Genomic DNA, 17,870 nt, shown 5'->3' with positions numbered 1-17,870 from the left:
ACTTGCAGGGGGGATGTTCGGTGGCAAACTGGAGTGATGTGGATGCCACAGATATTCGTGCATACATCGGTCTCCTGATGTTGGCTGGAGTGTACAAATCGAAGGGCGAATCCACCCGCAGCCCCTGGGATGACCACAGTGGACGTGCCATCTTCCGTGCCACAATGACCCACACCAAATTCCGGTTGATGAATACCACCCTCGGTTTGACGACAAGCTGATGAGACCTTCCTGTCACAGAGAAGACAAGCTTGCCCCCATCCGCTCTCTCTGGGAGAAGTGGACACATCGCCTTCCGATGCTTTTCAACCCTGGTGAAGATGTGTGTGTGGATTAGCAGCTTGTCCCCTTCAGAGGCCGCTGCAAATTCCGGCAATACATACCAAGCAAGCCAGCAAAGTATGGGCTAAAAATCTGGATCACCGCTGACGTTGAAACCTCCTATGCCTGGAAGTGCCAGATTTACACCGGTAAAGCTGCTGGCAGTGCTGCCGAGGTGGGCCAGGGAAAGCGTGTCGTCCTGGAAATGACAGAGGGGCTCCAAGGGATCACTGTGACTTGTGACAATTTGTTCACGTCATATGCACTTGTGCTTTTTACTGCTGTGGATCCCTCCTGGAAGCAAGCCAAGTCCTTCAGGAGGAGGCTTTTCTTGGAGGAGTTGGGGAGATCTCTGGTGTCTGCAAAAATCATGCGGAGAAAGCATCCACCTCGTACACCGGCTGCTGTTACCATAGTGGCGGACATACAGGCCTCGGCAGCTGCCCCTGACACCGGCACAATCGCAAGCGGCTCTGCCCCCGACACCGGCACAACCGCAAGCGGCTCCACAAAAAAGAGGGGACTGTGCTGGATGTGCACTGGGAAAAGTTCACCTGCAGAGAGCACCAAATCCCCTGCTGCAGGTTCTGCTGGATGAACTGATCTCTCTCTCTCTCTCACACGCACATACACACATTATTTGTTATCTCCATCTATCTTACTCCGTCTCTAACACACATACTTGCTCTATCTTCATCCATCTCTCATTTTATTCAACACACACTCATACATATCATTGTTCTGTTTTGACAATTTGATTTGTTCATGAATGTTGATTGCAGTTTGCTGTTTGGAAAATAAATGTTGACATTGATACATCTGATGCTGATTTAAAAGAAAGTTGAAAATAGTATTACTTCAGTGTTTTTCAGGTCATATAATTCAATGGTAAAATGTCACATCTGGTGATATACAGTAAAAAGGGACACATTGAACTATTTTCCTCCAATATAAAACCCTGACATTATAAAATGCATGATTATATACCGGTATGGCGGAGAGATCAAAAGATGTGGTTATAATGGGAGTGGATGGGACACGAGTGGCTAATGTGTGACTTTTTTTGTTCAATCTGATTTTGTGCAAAAACTAATAATGCAAAAAAAAAATGTTGTTGCTAATCTTTGACATATCCAAGACTGTGATAAAAAAAAAAAAGCCGACCCCCCCAACATTTATTATATGGAAAATAACTGCCTTTTTGTGCATGTTTTTCATAGAAAACGCAAATTCATGTTTTCAAACTGGCAGTTCAAGGGTTAAAATCCTGAACATAATTTAACATTTGGTATTTTTGATCAGGACTGAAGTTGATTGAAAGATTTAACCCCAAAAAGCTTTTAAAAACATTAATCTGTTGTCCTTTTAGAGCAGTTTTTGGAAGTGGACATTTTTGTCCCGAATGACTAATATGTAACTTTTTTGTTCAATCTGATTTTGTGCAAAAACTAATAATCAACCAAAATAAATGTTGTTGCTAATCTTTGACATATCCAAGACTGTGATAAAAAAAAAAAAAGCCGACCCCCCCAACATTTAATATATGTAAAATAACTGCCTTTTTGTGCATGTTTTTCATAGAAAACGCAAATTCATGTTTTCAAACTGGCATTGAAAGGGTTAAAATCCTGAAAATGATTACATTTTTGGTATTTTCTATTAGGGCGGAAGTTGCTTTAAAGATTGAACCCAAAAAAGTTGTGAAAAAAACCTTTTAATATAATGTTTTTATCAAAGTCTTTTGCAGTGGACATTTTTGTCTCGAATGACTAATTTGCGTAGTCCAATCGAATGATACCGGAGGGTTAAGGAAATCTTCACACTTTAATGTTGTACTGCTTGAATCTTGCTGAATATGCCTCGAGGCGGACTACCTGCCTCTGCTGTCAGTGTGTGTTGTGGTGAGATTTAAAGAGATAAAAGGTAACACTGTTGAAAATACTGAAAAAAGGCAAATATACAAAATGGTCATTACTGAAAAGCATAAAACACAGTTAGAGGAGGAAGAAGTACTCAGATCTTTAGTCAACGTTCTGCACTTCAAGTCTAATATACTTTAGTGCCAAAAGTAAAAGTACTCGTTATGCATGGCTCATTTTAGAATCATAAATATGAAATGATTGGATTCTGATTATCGGTGCATTAATGTGTTCATCACAGCTTGTAAAGGTGGAGCTAATTTTAATGACTTTATATTGAGCTTCTAAATATCTGACCCTATAATTATATGTCGCTATAGAGTGCCGCAGTGACGCGTCCTAAAACCCGGAAGTAAGTTAGCATTTTACCGCTTCCGGTTCCTTCGACAAAAAGCAATGCAGTTTCTCCATAGTTTAGGAAAATAGCTGGAATAAGGTCTGTGGTTGAGACACGTTGAAGAGACGGATCACGTTTTGTTCTACGACATTAAATCCGTCAGCAGTGAGCCCGCTGGTGATTTCTGAAGAGTTTACGTGTCTGAAAAACGATGGTTGTTACCGAGTGACTACAGAAGTTGTCGAGGCCGTTGTACGTCATTACACCGAACACGTAAACACTCCCGCTAAGTGTGTTTGCCCTGTTCTGCTTGAAAGCAAGTCCCTGCCTCCTGCAGACTGTTGAAACAAACGCTTCAACTTGTTCCATTTAGAATCTGTATTTTGAATATGGATCTTAAGTCGGCGTGACGTTGAAGCAGCGACCCTGCTGTAGTTCGTTGATAGCATAACGTTAGCATTTTGCTTCTGGCGACTAGATTTATGATTAGAAAATGATAAAAGTAGGATAGACATGTGGAGATTATCCGGCTGAACAAAACTGATCCGTCTCTTAAATGTGTTTCAACCACAGACCTTATTTCCAGCTATTTTCCTAAACCCTACGGAGAGATTGCATTGGTTTTGTTGAAGGAACCGGAAGGAGTTTACTTCCTGGTTTTAGGACACGTCACTGCGGCACTCTGTGGTTAAAACTGTGGTTTAATTATTAATTGATATATATTTTTGTACTAGATATTAATCATTTTTGTTAAGTTTTCCAATAGCATACTGTTGTTACATCAGAGCGTGTAACAGTATGACGCTTGAAATAAAAAATTAGCATTGCTTAACCATTAGCTGATAATCTATATCTATATGAGCTAAAGATGTCCAAATAACCTAGTGGAGTACAAAGTACAATATTTGTTTCTAAAATGTTGTTGAGGAGAAATAATTAGGTAACATAAAAAGGAAAATACTATGAGTACAAATACCTCAAAATTGTACTTAAGAACACACATATATTAAATACAGTACTTAGAAAAAATACCATAATGCTTTTCTCTACTGTGAAAATGTGGAAGTTACAGAGAAGAATATGTTTTGATTTCTGTGCAGCGATGATCTGAGTTACCCCGTCGAGGTTTGGGATCTTGTCTTGTGTCGCTGCCAGCAGGTAGAGGGCGGAGCGGAGCACGAAGCGAGGAGGAGCGCAGTCGCCCTGCGCCTGCACCGAGTGCAGCAGCCACACCACACTGGGGAACACCGTCTGGTCCGGGAGGAGCCTGGGAAACACAAACATGGGCAATAGTGTCACACAGCGTTTTCGCCAGGGGGGCGTCTTGCCGTCATTTGACGCCCTTATTCAGCTCGGAACGGCCTGAACTCGAGCCGAGGCTGTCGGAACATTTTTATAATTCGAGAGAAGATCGAGTTTTTATCGCTTGAAATGACGAAAAGGAAAAAGGACAAGGACATCCCTCTGTTGGAGGGGCAAAGGAGTCTGGTGGGATTGTTTTCGGAGTATTGAAGATCGTTTCCCTGACATCGGCGGTGCCTGCCACAGGACAACACGGAACGTGCACAATTTGGACGCGATGGGGGGGGGGGGGTATTAGTGGAGCACGCGCGTGAACTGCGAGCGCCGGAACCTCGCAGCGGCGAAACTGAGGCTCCGTGGTAAACTGTGGTAACATGAAGAGACGTTTCAGCGCTCAGAGCCAAATGATCCGGCTCACTAACGTAAAGACATAGTATCTATAAGGGACGGCTCAATTAAAAACGAGCCTGGTTAAATAAAGGATATATACAACGGCTCTCTCGACTAACAGCAAAGGAATATTGCAGAAAATAAGATGTGTGGCAAAAACATGCTTATGATGTTTACACGTTTTGTTCAGCAGATATTGTTCCACATATATCAACACCAGTTTGTGATTTTTTACCCATGAATTGGCAGAAGTTAAAAGCTATCGTTAGGCTATAAGGGAACTACAGCACGGTCACATGACTTCACGTCACCACTGCTAAGCTAAAGGCGGCTAATGTTCGACGTGATGACGTTTAGTCCTCTTATTGAGCCACCTGTTAGCAACCGCTGTTTTTAAGACACATAGATGCTTCAGACATTCACCAGTGGGGGATTTACTGACATATTTTACGTTGAGAAACAAAACGTGAAGACTTTTTGGGGGAATCTCACCTAAAACCCGGTTACAAGTGCTTAAAAGCAAAGTAATTTACGGGTTTAAGACTCATTCCTCCACCACTCTATAAGGATGACATTTACTTTAAATATCAAGAGAACTAATAGATGTGGTCAAATATTTACACTTCATTATATATAAACACTAATACCATTTTTCGGGCTCCGGATATTGGGTAGTAATCAGCAGCGAATATTCGGCCCGTGAGGTTGCATAGTAATCAGCAGCAAACCGCTTCAACACGCTTCATTTTGTTATTCTACAGCAGGGGTCGGCAACCCCTGGCACGCGGCACCGTAACCAGTGGCACACTAGGAATAAGTGTGCAAAATATTTTAATTGTATTTTCGGATCCTGAACGAGACCGCCACCAGAGCGCGTCTCCCCGTTACCTGCAGAAGGAAGCCATGCACGCAACGCAGCCCCGCTCTCTTTAACTCCAGGCGACTTTCTGCCGCTTTCCTCCGTGGTGCCGTGCTCATCGTTTCACCACGGAGGAAAGCACTTCACTAATTGCAGTACCCATAAGGAGCTGTACAAATGCCGCAGTTTTTGCGTGGCTGTGTATTTAGTTGAAAGCCCAGGGGCGATCTGCTGCGGACTGGCCATCTGTGTGTTGAACTTTCCTGTCGGCTCCCAGACCGTAGTCGAGGAGGGCAGAAGCAACAAGCTTCAGGTTCAATAACCCACTTTAGCTTAAATGACTGGAGAGAGGCGAGCTCTTCTTGGGAGAACGTTGCATTTATTTAGCTGTTCTTCTGTTTCACAAAATACATCACAGACCTCTGTTTTTCTGCTGCCTCGTTTCACTTCCAGAAACATACACACGCTCGCTCACTCTCGCTCTACCATCCCCACACACACACACACACACACACACACACTGATATCGAGATTTTTAATGGCACTTCATATCAAAAAGGTTGCCGAGCCCTGTTCTACAGTATTGTTGTTTTATAGTTATTTGTTTATGTAAATAACCCAATTTGTGTTCTTTGAAATTGAAAAGGATATTGCATTGTGTTTGTTACTTTCGTTGCAGTTGTATATGTCTTAAGTGTAATTTGGCTTGGCTTCCTATTTTGTATGGACATGCTTTTATTTTGAAGGAGAGTTAGCGCTGTTGACAGGAAGTTGTTGTTGCTATGGAAACAACGTGACGGAGATTAACGGAGAAAAAGTCATATCTACATATAAAGACGGAGAAAGTAAACAATAACATTTATGGTTAAGTGTTAGCACCCCCAGAAGAGGCACAAGCTCTTACGTTGATATTGGAGATTTCAATAAATTCAATTTGGCAGCCGCAGTGCATATATTCGGATATTTGGGTACAGCCCTAATAAACACTCATACATACACATACTTGAATTCATGTCAAACACACAGTAACAAAGGGGAAAAACACTAAGTGCTGCAGGGGCTTGTTGATGACCCACACTTGTTATCTCTCTTTCTCACGCATAAATACACACAAACAGTCGGGATGTTTAGCAACACACGGACACACACAAACACACAGATCTTCTCCCCGCACACACTCAGCCCTCCCACGCTATGTAAATATCTGGCCACAGCTCCCATTAATCTTAACGAGACCACACAGTGCTGGGGAGGCTTTCATCCCTTTTCCCCGGGGGGGGGGGCAATGCACAGCCGAGGTTCCAAAGAAGGACAAATCAAGCTTTCCGTGTAAGCCCACGTTTTCTCTGAGGTCATAAAAGATGTACTTAAGAACGCCATCGACAGGCCGCAGAAGTGCTCATGAAGCAGCGAGAGAGTTACATACAGTACAAAGACAGCAGCTTTCTTAATAGAGCTGGGTGGCAGAGTGGTGCAGGCATGAGTCCTTAAAGCAGGGAATGAGTTAGCATTTGATCACTTAGAGTTCCCTCATCTTGAAGTCAATGGTTGTTAGATTCCTATGTGTGTAGTAAAATAACGTTTAGAGATTTTTACGTTTTGCTTTTAAGACATGAAACTCATCAGTAAATCCCCACAAGTGAATTTCTTCTACGTGTCAAAATACAGGTGGTTACTAACGAGTGTCAAATGAGAATACTGTTTGTCATCAAGCCGATCATTAGTGGCCTTTAGCTTAGCGGTGGTGACGTGAAGTCATGTGACCGTGATGTAGTTCCTTTAAAGCCTAGCGTTAGCTTTCTACTTCTGACGATTGCAATTTCGCTTCAAAATTCCTAAAATGGTGATTATATGTTGAAAGTAGGGATGCTCCGATCGATCGGCCGCTCTCTAAAAATGGCGATCGCGATAGCCGATCGCATGACGTAAAATGATGACTTAAAATACATGACACTTTTCTCTGTGCGCGGCAAAACAAACTCGACAAAATGGCTTCACCGGTCTGGCAGTATTTTAAGGTGTCCGAAAATGTCAATAAAATAGCGGTATGCAACGTGTGTGAAGCAGAAATCCTGCAGCTCCGCCCGCTGTGACGGACCGGTGAACGGAGCGACACACACTAAGAGTTAGACCTAACACACTTAGCTATTTTATCTATTTCTGGAACAAGATAAACTAGTTATACATGTTTATTCTTCACTGTCGGGTCACTCATTACTGGATCAGTGAGCTGCATGAGATACTGACTGGCTTTCAGGAGAGAGAGAGAGAGAGAGAGAGAGAGAGAGAGGGGGAGAGAGGCTTCCGCTCATTTCTCCCGTGTTATTATCCCAAGTTAATGTAAACTTGAATAATGTACTTCATTTGAATGTAATAATTATGTTGGTTGTTGTTTATGGAAGCGCCAGTGAATGAGCCCCATTAGCTGAGCTTTATACATCACTTTAAATGGAAGATCCCCATAGGCCCCGCCCACTCAATCGGATGGGTATTGGCCAATACTGATTCCGGCGATCGGCCCCAAAATTGGCGATCGGAGCATCCCTAATTGAGATTATTCTGATGAAGAAAAATGCGCAAGTATTATAAAAGTGTGTTTACCACAGATCTTAGTTTCTGCAATAACTCGAAATCCATGGACTAGCTTTCTGTCGAGGGAGCCCTTGCGATGCTAACTTCGGGGTCTGCCTATAAAAACACCTCATCACCGCAGAGTAACTTTTGTCTTGTTATTATACATCCTACTTCTATATTAGCTTGTTTTAATATCTATTCTCTTGGCTTATTGATGCATTTAAATGTATTTGTAATATATGTTCACTGTTTTTTGTAAAGCATTTCAAAATGTCCTTATTTTAAAATGTACTATATAAATGAAACTGCACCTCCTTTAAGAAAGGCTGTCAATGTATTAATTAAACTTAAACTTCAATACCTGTCCTTAGTGAATATGTTTTTAAAGGGGACCGATCATGCAAAATGCACTTTTTGATGTCTTTAATACATCAACATGTGTCCCCGGTGTGTCAGGGAACTCACGCAGCGGCAGAAAATAAAACCCTCTCTCTTTTCCTCCGTACCCAAATCTCTAAAAACGGGACTGCCCGACTGTTTTGGACGTAATATGGTCGGTGTTTACATTAGCATCGCTAACACTCAGAGCTAACCTGTAAAGAAAGCCTTTGAGCTCCAGACTGTTTCAGAGAGAATCCTTGATAATCCATGATATAGCGTTTCATCACGGCAGCATTTAGTTTAGATGGTAGCTGTCGGGTCCCGCATGAGGCATGGCTAGAATGGGTGATCTGTTGTATTGTATTTTGAGCAAAACCCTTCATAGACATGTTTTTTATATATTTGTATATTATCTGAGACCCATGCTATTGCCTAAAAATAGCATGATAGGTGACCTTTAAGACTCTCGCCCATACCACAAAAATATTTCAAGGTTTTAAAATTGAGAAATATTTGATTCTGTCAATGATTTTCAAGACATACTTAAACTATAAGTGCATTCACAGCAGAAGGCTACCGTTGTACATGTTTATTCTTCACTGTCGGGTCACTCATTACTGGATCAGTGAGCTGCATGAGATACTGACAGGCTGTCAGGAGAGAGAGAGAGGGGGAGAGAGGAAAAGAGAGAGAGAGGGGGAGAGAGAGAGGGAGAGAGGGGGGAGAGAGAGAGAGAGAGAGAGAGAGGGAGAGAGAGAGGGAGAGAGGGAGAGAGAGGGAGAGAGAGAGAGAGAGAGAGAGAGAGGGGGGAGAGAGAGAGGGAGAGACCGCTTCCGCTCATCTCTCCCGTGTTATTCTCCAAAGTGAATGTAAACTTGAATAATGTACATCATTTGAATGTAATAATTAAGTTGATTGTTGTTTGTGGAAGCTCCAGAGAATGAGCCCCATTAGCTGAGTTTTAAACATCACCTTAAATGGAAGATTTAAAGTGATGTTTAAATCTTCCATTTAGGCCCCGCCCACTCGATCGGATCGGCGATCGGTATCGGCCGATACTGATTCCGGCAATCGGCCCCGAAATTGGCGATCGGAGCATCCTCAATTATATATTCAACTATGCCTAACACACATAAAGAGTTTTTCATAAATATGTCTCCTCCATTCAAAGCTTTTCACAGCTTTATTTAGGAGAAAATGTAATTATAAGTGTTCATGGCTCTCTTTGGAGAACATTACTTACATTTTTTAAGGACAACGTGAGGCTTTTATTTCTATCTGGAAACTTTTAATGCATTTTTATTGAAAATTAGGATATGTCTGAAGCATTGAACGGCGAGGAACATTTGACTTTTTCAATTTTATTTTTTATTTTACTTTTAGATGTATTAATGTTTTAAATGTATTTTATTAATTTTTTGATTTATATTTATTTGTATTTTCTATTCATTTATTTTTATTTAAATGTATTTATCATGTATTTATAAAAATGTTTTTGTATTTTCATCATTTCCATTATGTATAGGTTATTTATTTGAACTGTATTCACTTTAATTGGAGTGATGTCATCTGTTGTATTTCATAATTTATGTTTACTTTTGTTATTTTTATTGTGTTTTTGTTTTATGTGGACAGAAAAAGTGAGTAAAATGGTGATTCATTTTAATTTTTCTTGTATGTATTTATGCTCACCTGTCTCCATGCTGCATGGTGAGGTGCAGCAATATCACCATGCAGTACTGGGTGGCCCTTGGTCCTTTATATTCACTCAGCTGGAGCCCCGGGGTGTCCCTGAGCAGAGAGGGCCAGTCTGACAGGCGGCAACACAGAGACGGGAGGTTGTGCAGCAGGAGATTCTCCACCTCCTCAAAATCTAGGGGAAGAAAATGGAACAGAAAGGAAGAGGCATTAATAATATATGCTAGAAACAGGGACAGGAGGAAGTTACATAAAGAGACACAAAGATAAAAAGGAAAGGATATGGATGAGGGAGTGAGATGGATGGAATAAAGTAAAACACAGCAGGAGAGGTCCTGAGGGATTATTAAAAGGGATCATTACTCACCAATGTTTACGGCTAAAAACCAAGCCAAAACTGAGGTTTCTGAAAAAAATATCTGGAGCCGAAAATGAGTGGGTTCACGTGGATTTCTAATTATCTGTGTTGCATTAAAACAGAAAGCCAATATCCATCATTAACCAAGCTCTGGCTGTCATGCATGGTTCAATTGAAATGTTAAAAGCCATCTTAAAATAGTTATATTACCTTATAAAGGAATGGATGGTATATGAATAAGGTCCCTAGAGAAGAGGAAATCAAGACGCAAAGTAGGGCTGCACGATATATCGTGTCGTGACGATAATCGCGATATTCACATCGCAGGACGTGGACTTTTTTAAATAATTTTTTTAGGACGTGCGATAATAGGCAAATTAACTCAAACACGTCATGTTACAATTGTTTTGCTGCTTGCTACAAAAGGAAAACTCGCGCAGCTCTCATGTCACTTGAGTGAGTGACAGCAAACCACCAGTCACAATCAAATCTCCAAAGCAACCGGACCCGGTGATTAAAGGTAAAAACACTGAATAAAGTAGTTTCATGTGTTTCTCCAGGGCAGTTCGGCGCTGCTAACCGAGCAGGCTCAGCTTGTTGCTCTGATAACTTAAGATCCAGACGTCCGTGACTAAAATCCTTCATCCGGTTAAATTTAGTTCGAAAAATACCAATCGTATAGCATTAAAGTTCAAGAAAGGATGGTTTGCGGACAAAAAAAAACTGTCTTTTCTTCAATTCCTGTATTTTTTCATATCGCTATATATAATGCGAGGGCGGGGGGGAATCGCAATGTCAGTTTTTTCCAGTATCGTGCAGCCCTAAGAGCATGTGATGACGGGTGAAACAAGAAAAGCAAACAGTAAGAAGGAGAGTGAAATTCTTGATTTAAAGTCTTGCACATGAGGCAAAAGAACCAGATAAATAATAATAAAGAACAGAAAAATCAAGATGAAAAGCAGCATGCGGAATGACTAGACTACAAGGGATTGCATGCCTGAAAGACTTGCACATGAGGCATGAGAAAAAGATACTTGTATGTAAATAAACAAAGCCTATAACGTTTTAGACCCCATTTACACGCAAACGAATCGCAAACGAACCGATTACGATATCAAAAAAGTCTTCCGTTCACACGAGACATCTCGGGAGCGCTGGAGACGCTGTAGTACATATGCCCAGCCTGTAAGTGGCGCTATAATTTTGCCACAAAATACACCAAAAGCAGCGAAGAAGACCCCCGAGCATGGTTGCCCTTCTGGTTATTCTCCGCGGTGGATTTAGCAACATAGTTCATGTAGTTCTCCATGTCCACTTGTTGCTGATGGTTGTGGTAGAGGAGCTGTAGATTTTGCACTAACATCTGTAGCATGGTCAATAGCTACTGACTGAGAGTGGCTTCATCGTTATCAGGAAATGATCGTATAGGACGTACACACGGAGCCGTTTGGCCCTCCAGAGCGTTCCGCAGATCTATCCACCTTGGGACCCATTATCGTTTTAGGGGTCAGTTTCCGCGGTTCCGTTACGGCCTCATGTGAACGAACAAGAAAAGTAGCGAATACAACCGTTTGCGTTCTCGTGTTAACAGCACCTTAAGTGAGAAAATGTAGGGATGAGACTATTTTCTCCTATTATCTATGTTGTGTTCAAGTAGAAAGCCAATATCCATCAAGCTTTGGATATCATGCGTCCTTTAATTACAATTTTATAATCTTCTTAGGATAGCCATATTCCCATATTTAGTAAATGTCAAGGCTTTTTTTAAATAAATGAGGTCCCTTAAGAATAAGAAATCCAGATGAAAACTGAAATGATGAGAAAGACACAGTAGGAAGGGGAGTGAAAGTACAAGGCACTCGATAACTAATAGACTAAAAAGAAAATACAATGGTAAGAGAGGAGATGCAGTGAAAAGACAAAGGGAAGGGAAGATGTGAAGCACAGCAGGGAATTCAGATTTTCTTTTTCCAAGAAGGATAAAAGAGCAGGACTTTCTGCAACCAAGCACTGACTCCATCTTTGGGTGCTCTTCAGGGAACCGAATAAAGTGATATAGGGGTGAGAAAAGGGAAGAGTGGGGGAGGAAAATGAGATGCAGCTTATACGGAAACTAAAAGAGACACAGAAAGAGAGGAGAGAAAGAGTACCATTGAAACATGACACTGAATAGAGAAATTACAGATCAAAATAAGGTATTTCAACCTTTAACTTAGGAGTTAAAGATTAAACTGTATGCAGTAGTTGAAGGGGTCACAAGAAAAGTAAAAGGATAGATAGAAATATGGGTCACTGATGCACGACTACACAAGAGGCTATAAAGCCACTGGAGGAGACACTACCAATCAACCAGAGAGGAAAACAAAGGTGAAGATGGGAATAAGAGCTGAAGAAATACAGACAAAGGAGGAGAGATTAAATATAAACAGGGACCAAAAGAGGAGAGGCCAGGGCTGCAGAACCAGAAAGAACTCCGTGGGGAAAAGGGAAGGAGAAAGACGCAGAAATAAATGGTGTTGTTTTAGAAAGAAAGGGGAAATGAGGAGAACTGGGGGCAGAGGAGAGAGGCAGAGGATGGACGGATGAGGAAGATGAGAACAACAGATGGGAGGAAGGCTACAAACAGATCTACAAAGCAGGCTGCAGTGACATGTCGCCTCATGCTCAGGTTTTGATCACACCAATAAAGCTATTTGAATTTGAATAAAAAGGCCAGAGAAGAGGAGAGAAGATAGGAGCAACTTTGTCAGCTATTGCACATCTTTGCCAATAGACCCCTTAAACACTCTTTACATAAACAAGTCAGCATTCACCCATGGTTGTGGCCAGCGTTTCCGCCAGGGGGGCGTCTTGCCTTCATTTGACGCCCAGCTCGGAACGTCCAAAAAAAAATCGCTTGAAGTGACGAAAACGAAAAAGGGGCATCCCTCTGTTGGAGAGGCAAAGGAGTCTGGTGGGATTCTTTTCGCCGCCAGCAAAGCGTGTGCGTGTGATGGAAAGTGTACTGCCGGCGAGCCTTGGCGGGGGGTGCGAGTGGAGCACGCGCGTGAACTGCGAAACTGAGGCTCCGTGGTAAATTGTGGAGAGCCGAAAGAGCCGGATCTTCTTAGTGAGCCGAGCCAAATGATCCGGCTCACTAAAAAGAGCCGGAATTCCCATCACTAATACGTACAGAGATAGTATCTATAACTTAAAGGTGGGGTAGGTAATTCACTTCAGAAACACTTTCTTATATTCCATGGAATGCTCTTAACATCCCGATAGCAATGAATATATTAAATGCTTTGACAATAAATACATAAAAAAATGTCATCTGTGGAAGCCGTGGCGCTGTAAAAAGCACGACCAATCATCTGAGCCGGCCCGGCTAAAGTAACTGGACGGCCTACCTGCCTGTCAGCCTTCCATCTGGGCTCAAACTGACCTCGTGCCCTCATTGGTCATGTGCGCGTTCGTGTGTGTTGGAGGAGGGGCTCTGTGAGGAAGTCTGAAGGAAGAGGCAGATTTTTTTCGGCTGCGTGCTTTCAAATTCTAGCGCACTCGAGCTGGTTTCTCCATTCTTACCTACCCTACTTTTAAGGGACGGCTCAATTCAAAATTCAAGTGACGTCACCCCCCCCCCCAAAATGCTATGACTAATTTCTGAGTCACAAAACACATTCCTGCAGAGTTTACAGAACAGAATGGCAAATAGAGGAAAGAAAAAGAAACATTCCCAATTCTGTATAACAACGTCTGAAATAACAGAAATATCTTGCAGAGTAAAATGTAAAAATTCACGGCCGAGAAGAAAACAACAGGCTGAAAATGAAAGTAACAGATACGGGAGATGCAGGCAGCGAGGAAGAGGAACAAACACCAGTGTGGCGCTGCAGAAGCCATTATTCAAAGACAAACACACACACCTACACACTCGCTCATTACCTCTAAGAAATATTTTAGTCAACTCGGGTCTCAAAGTCACACCCTGTCTCCAGGGAACAACTGCAGCTTACCATCAAACGTTTCGGGGAAGTTAAAGCGGCTTGAAGGAAGAAAGGACCGTATTTTGGCATGTTTTTACTTAAATAACAGCTGACACCTTCTGAGCACAGTAACTTTAAAGTGAGCTGTAAACGTGTTTAAATACACAATAATATAAATCACCAGAACAAAATATCGCAACATCTTGAATGACAAACTATTAAGTCGAAGCTTTTTCAGAGATATTTATAGGTCTGGACGTTTAGATGAAGGTAAAACCACCTGGAGTCCTTATCAGACCTGACCTACTTTACTCATAACAAACAAATCTTGCGAGCAGTAACAACAGTTAGACAGCGCGCCTTTTTAAATGACTGGTATAATGACATCACTGCTTGGAAACTGACAGGAACAGCCCCGGTGTGTGTGTGTGTCTGTCAGTGTGTGTGTGTGTGTGTGTGTGTGTGTGTGTGTGTGTGTGTGTGTGTGTGTGTGTGTGTGTGTGTGTGTGTGTGTGTGTGTGTGTGTGTGTGTGTGTGTGTCTCTCTCTCTCTGTGTGTGTGTGTGTGTGTGTGTGGTCTCTCTCTCTGTCTCTCTCTGTGTGTGTGTGTGTGTGTGTCTCTCTCTCTCTGTGTGTGTGTGTGTCTCTCTCTGTGTGTGTGTGTGTGTGTGTGTGTGTGTGTGTGTGTGTGTGTGTGTGTGTGTGTGTGTGTGTGTGTGTGTGTGTGTGTGTGTGTGTGTGTGTGTGTGTGTGTGCATACCACTCTGGCAGGAGCTCGCAGCAGGGTCTGACTGGAAAAGTAGAAACATGCTGAGTTTCTGTAGAAAACCACAGAATGATGCGTTCAGACGTTGGTGCCTGAAAGGATAATGAAGAATCAGAAATACAAATCTGGTTTATTGCCAGGTAGGTTTTCACATGCAAGGAATTTGCTTTGGTCTCTAATGGTGCGTACAAAAACAGAAAAATGACTACGTTGTTAAGAACAAAAAAGGAGCTAGTAAACAAGTGTTTTTAGTTTACAATTGTGCCAAAATTGTGAGATATACAGAGCAGTGTGCAATGTTTACAGTCTGCACAGAAATGCACAGAAAAGTCCGACAAAGTCCGACTGGAATACATAAAGAAAGGCAGAAAGAAAGTGAGAAAAGGGGCACCCAGAGCACACCTTTCCCACAATGCACGGTCCGAACAGCGAGGACTGAACTGTGAGACACAGGACAGGATGTGCCTTGACTTGGTCTTTTCAAATATGAAACCAAGACCCTGCATGGTTCAGTTTCATTGCAGCTCAGAGCAGCGGGGACCTACCGCCTTCATGACCACAATCTCACACACACACACACACACACACACACACACACACTTTTGTCTTTGAAGCTGCAGATCCGTTGCTCTGAGGCCGACATGCTGCTGAGCAAAAACTCCGGAATAAAAAGACGCCTGAGTCGAATATCTGTTGAATTTGCTCCGACAGGGAGGGTTGGTAAAATACTTTCTGAGTCACGACAGTTTAACACATAGACACACACTGTAGCACTTTGTTCATTGTGTGTGTCGGGTTATCTTGTTCCACTGTACCTGTTCCCCGCACAGAGCAAGCCTTTGTGCTCCAGAGGCAGCCTGAAGAAACCAGAGGAGGCTGCAGAAGAGCAGAGGACGAGGAAGGAGATAAAGATGGAAAAATACCATTCATTAAACACTTCTCAAAACAAAAGTTCTCCAGCAGAGGAACACCATTAACTTGACGAAAGAAAATGCAGTCACACTCAATGACACCCAAGCCTCACTACTTTAATATAGAACAAAGCGGCGCAGAAATGAGTCCTGAAACCAGGGAATGAGTTAGCATTACAGCACTTCGGGTTCACTCGTCTTGAACTCAATCAACTTTTGAATGTGTTTTTGATAAATGCTTGAAATAAGTTTGGACATAAAATACGCCAGGAAATACCCCACTGGTGAATGTCTAAGGCTTCAATGCGACTAAATATGGTGGCGGAGGAATGAGTCTTAAAGACCTGGACATGAGTTATATCACAATTTTAGTTTTGTCTGTCTTGTCATGGTTTTATTTTGAAATTCCGTGTCTGGTCTTCCTTCCTGTGTCTGATTGTGTCCCTTGTGTTTCTGCCTCCCCTGCCCAGCTGTGTCTTGTCCTGTGATTACCCTTCTGTGTATTTAGTCTTGTCTCCATGTCGGTTCGTTGTATTTTCTCACTCTCCATGCTTTGTCACTTACCTCATGTTACCTGTTCATGGTTTTTGTCTTGTTTTTTCATGCCAACAGCTTTGTTTGAATAAAGCTTGCTTTTGTTTGGAAACCCGCTTCCAAGGTTAGCATTTAAGCACTGCTGGTTTTATTAAGGTCTGGCTGACACAAGCTTGAGAGATTTGTCCTACGACATAAAATACTATTAATACTTTATAGCCTAACATTTTTACTTCCACCGATTGCATTTATGCTTCAAAATCATGAAAGTGGTGTAAATACGTCGAGATTATTCTATGTATCATAACTTATTATTTCCGGCAATATTCCAAAATCCAATGGAATTGGCTTTTTGACGAGGGAACCTGTGCGATGCTATCTTCCGCGTCGGCTTACAGAACAACGACATCACTGTGCCACTGTATTAGTCCTCAAGCTACACCCCCAATGCACTCTATATTCTAAAATTACCCTTCATCACTTGGCCACAGCAGAGGTAATAGGACAGCAATCCTGTTCTAATTCTATGAGGAGAAGAAGCTATATCGTTAAGATGTACTTAATGCCTTGGCAGTATCAGTGGAGCATGGAAAGTGAGAGATACTGTAGCAGCCCTCACTTATTAGAGGGAAGTTTAAATTTCATAAAGCTACCTCTCTGTGGACCTGAGCCAACGTACAGCTCAGCCGTATCAGCAGAAAGTTTCCGTTCTGCTCTGTTGACCGCTCGCAGCATTAATATAAAGATCCCTCTTTAATGCCACCACTGTGGATTGTCTCGATGCCCGGGGCGACGTGTTTCCTGTCAGTAATTGGGGATCATCATGTGGACTGTCAGCTTTGGACAGATAACTGAGTTTTTACCCCCTGCAGGGATATTAAATTCCATCAACACTAATTTGAGTGAACAGAATCAACACGTTAGCATTATTTTTTGCTTAAAATGTTTTTTTTACTATTTTTAAGTATCCACGGAAACAGGAAAGGTTTAACTGTATCAGAGGAGAATACAATCTATGTGGAAATAAAATCCAATTAGGGTTTTTGCTCTTTATATGATTAGCTGTGAACTTTAATAGCATAATTGCTCCGGTTTAGACATTCAAGGATTTGACAAACTGTATTATAAGTAAGGTACTTAATTGGCAAATCTGCATTAACCCTGGTGTTGTGTTCGAAAGCTGTTACCGTTCCTGGTGTTCGCGGGTCAATTTTGACCCATGATTTATCTCAGTCCAAAACACACCAAAAAAAAGACTATCATCCAATATTGTTTTAACCACATCATAACTAACTTATTATGCATTCATAACCGTACAATGCTGTTGTAATTTTATGTTATGGCCCAAAACACATTACACCACATATTGCACACGTGCATGTGTGTGTTCAAGTTCAAGTGTTAGTGTACATATTCTTTGAGAAAGGGGGAGTTCCCGTGGGGGGAGGGGGTCGGAGGGAGGGGAGACCAGGTGCATGTTGCGAAAAATTATTGTTACAGTTGATGAAGGGGGTGGGGGGGGGGGAGGGGTCTCTAAAGTCAAAGATTAATCTTGA

At 42.0% G+C, this 17,870-nt stretch overlaps 1 protein-coding gene across 1 annotated transcript in view; it reads right to left on the bottom strand.

Annotated features, from left to right (window-relative positions):
- The window catches only part of LOC117451744 (meiosis inhibitor protein 1), a 171,601-nt gene that overhangs the window by 81,452 nt on the left and 72,279 nt on the right, over nt 1-17,870 (bottom strand). The window contains exons 18-19 of the mRNA XM_071203907.1: nt 9,776-9,956; nt 3,694-3,844 (exon numbers count right to left, since the gene is read on the bottom strand). Coding sequence (XP_071060008.1) covers nt 3,694-3,844; nt 9,776-9,956 — 332 coding nt within the window. The remainder of the gene's footprint in view (nt 1-3,693; nt 3,845-9,775; nt 9,957-17,870) is intronic.

Source organism: Pseudochaenichthys georgianus, chromosome 8 (assembly GCF_902827115.2).
Source record: "Pseudochaenichthys georgianus chromosome 8, fPseGeo1.2, whole genome shotgun sequence".
NCBI lineage: Eukaryota > Metazoa > Chordata > Actinopteri > Perciformes > Channichthyidae > Pseudochaenichthys > Pseudochaenichthys georgianus.
The sequence above is the reverse complement of the archived record's forward strand: the minus strand, read 5'-3'. Positions and strand labels throughout refer to the sequence as shown.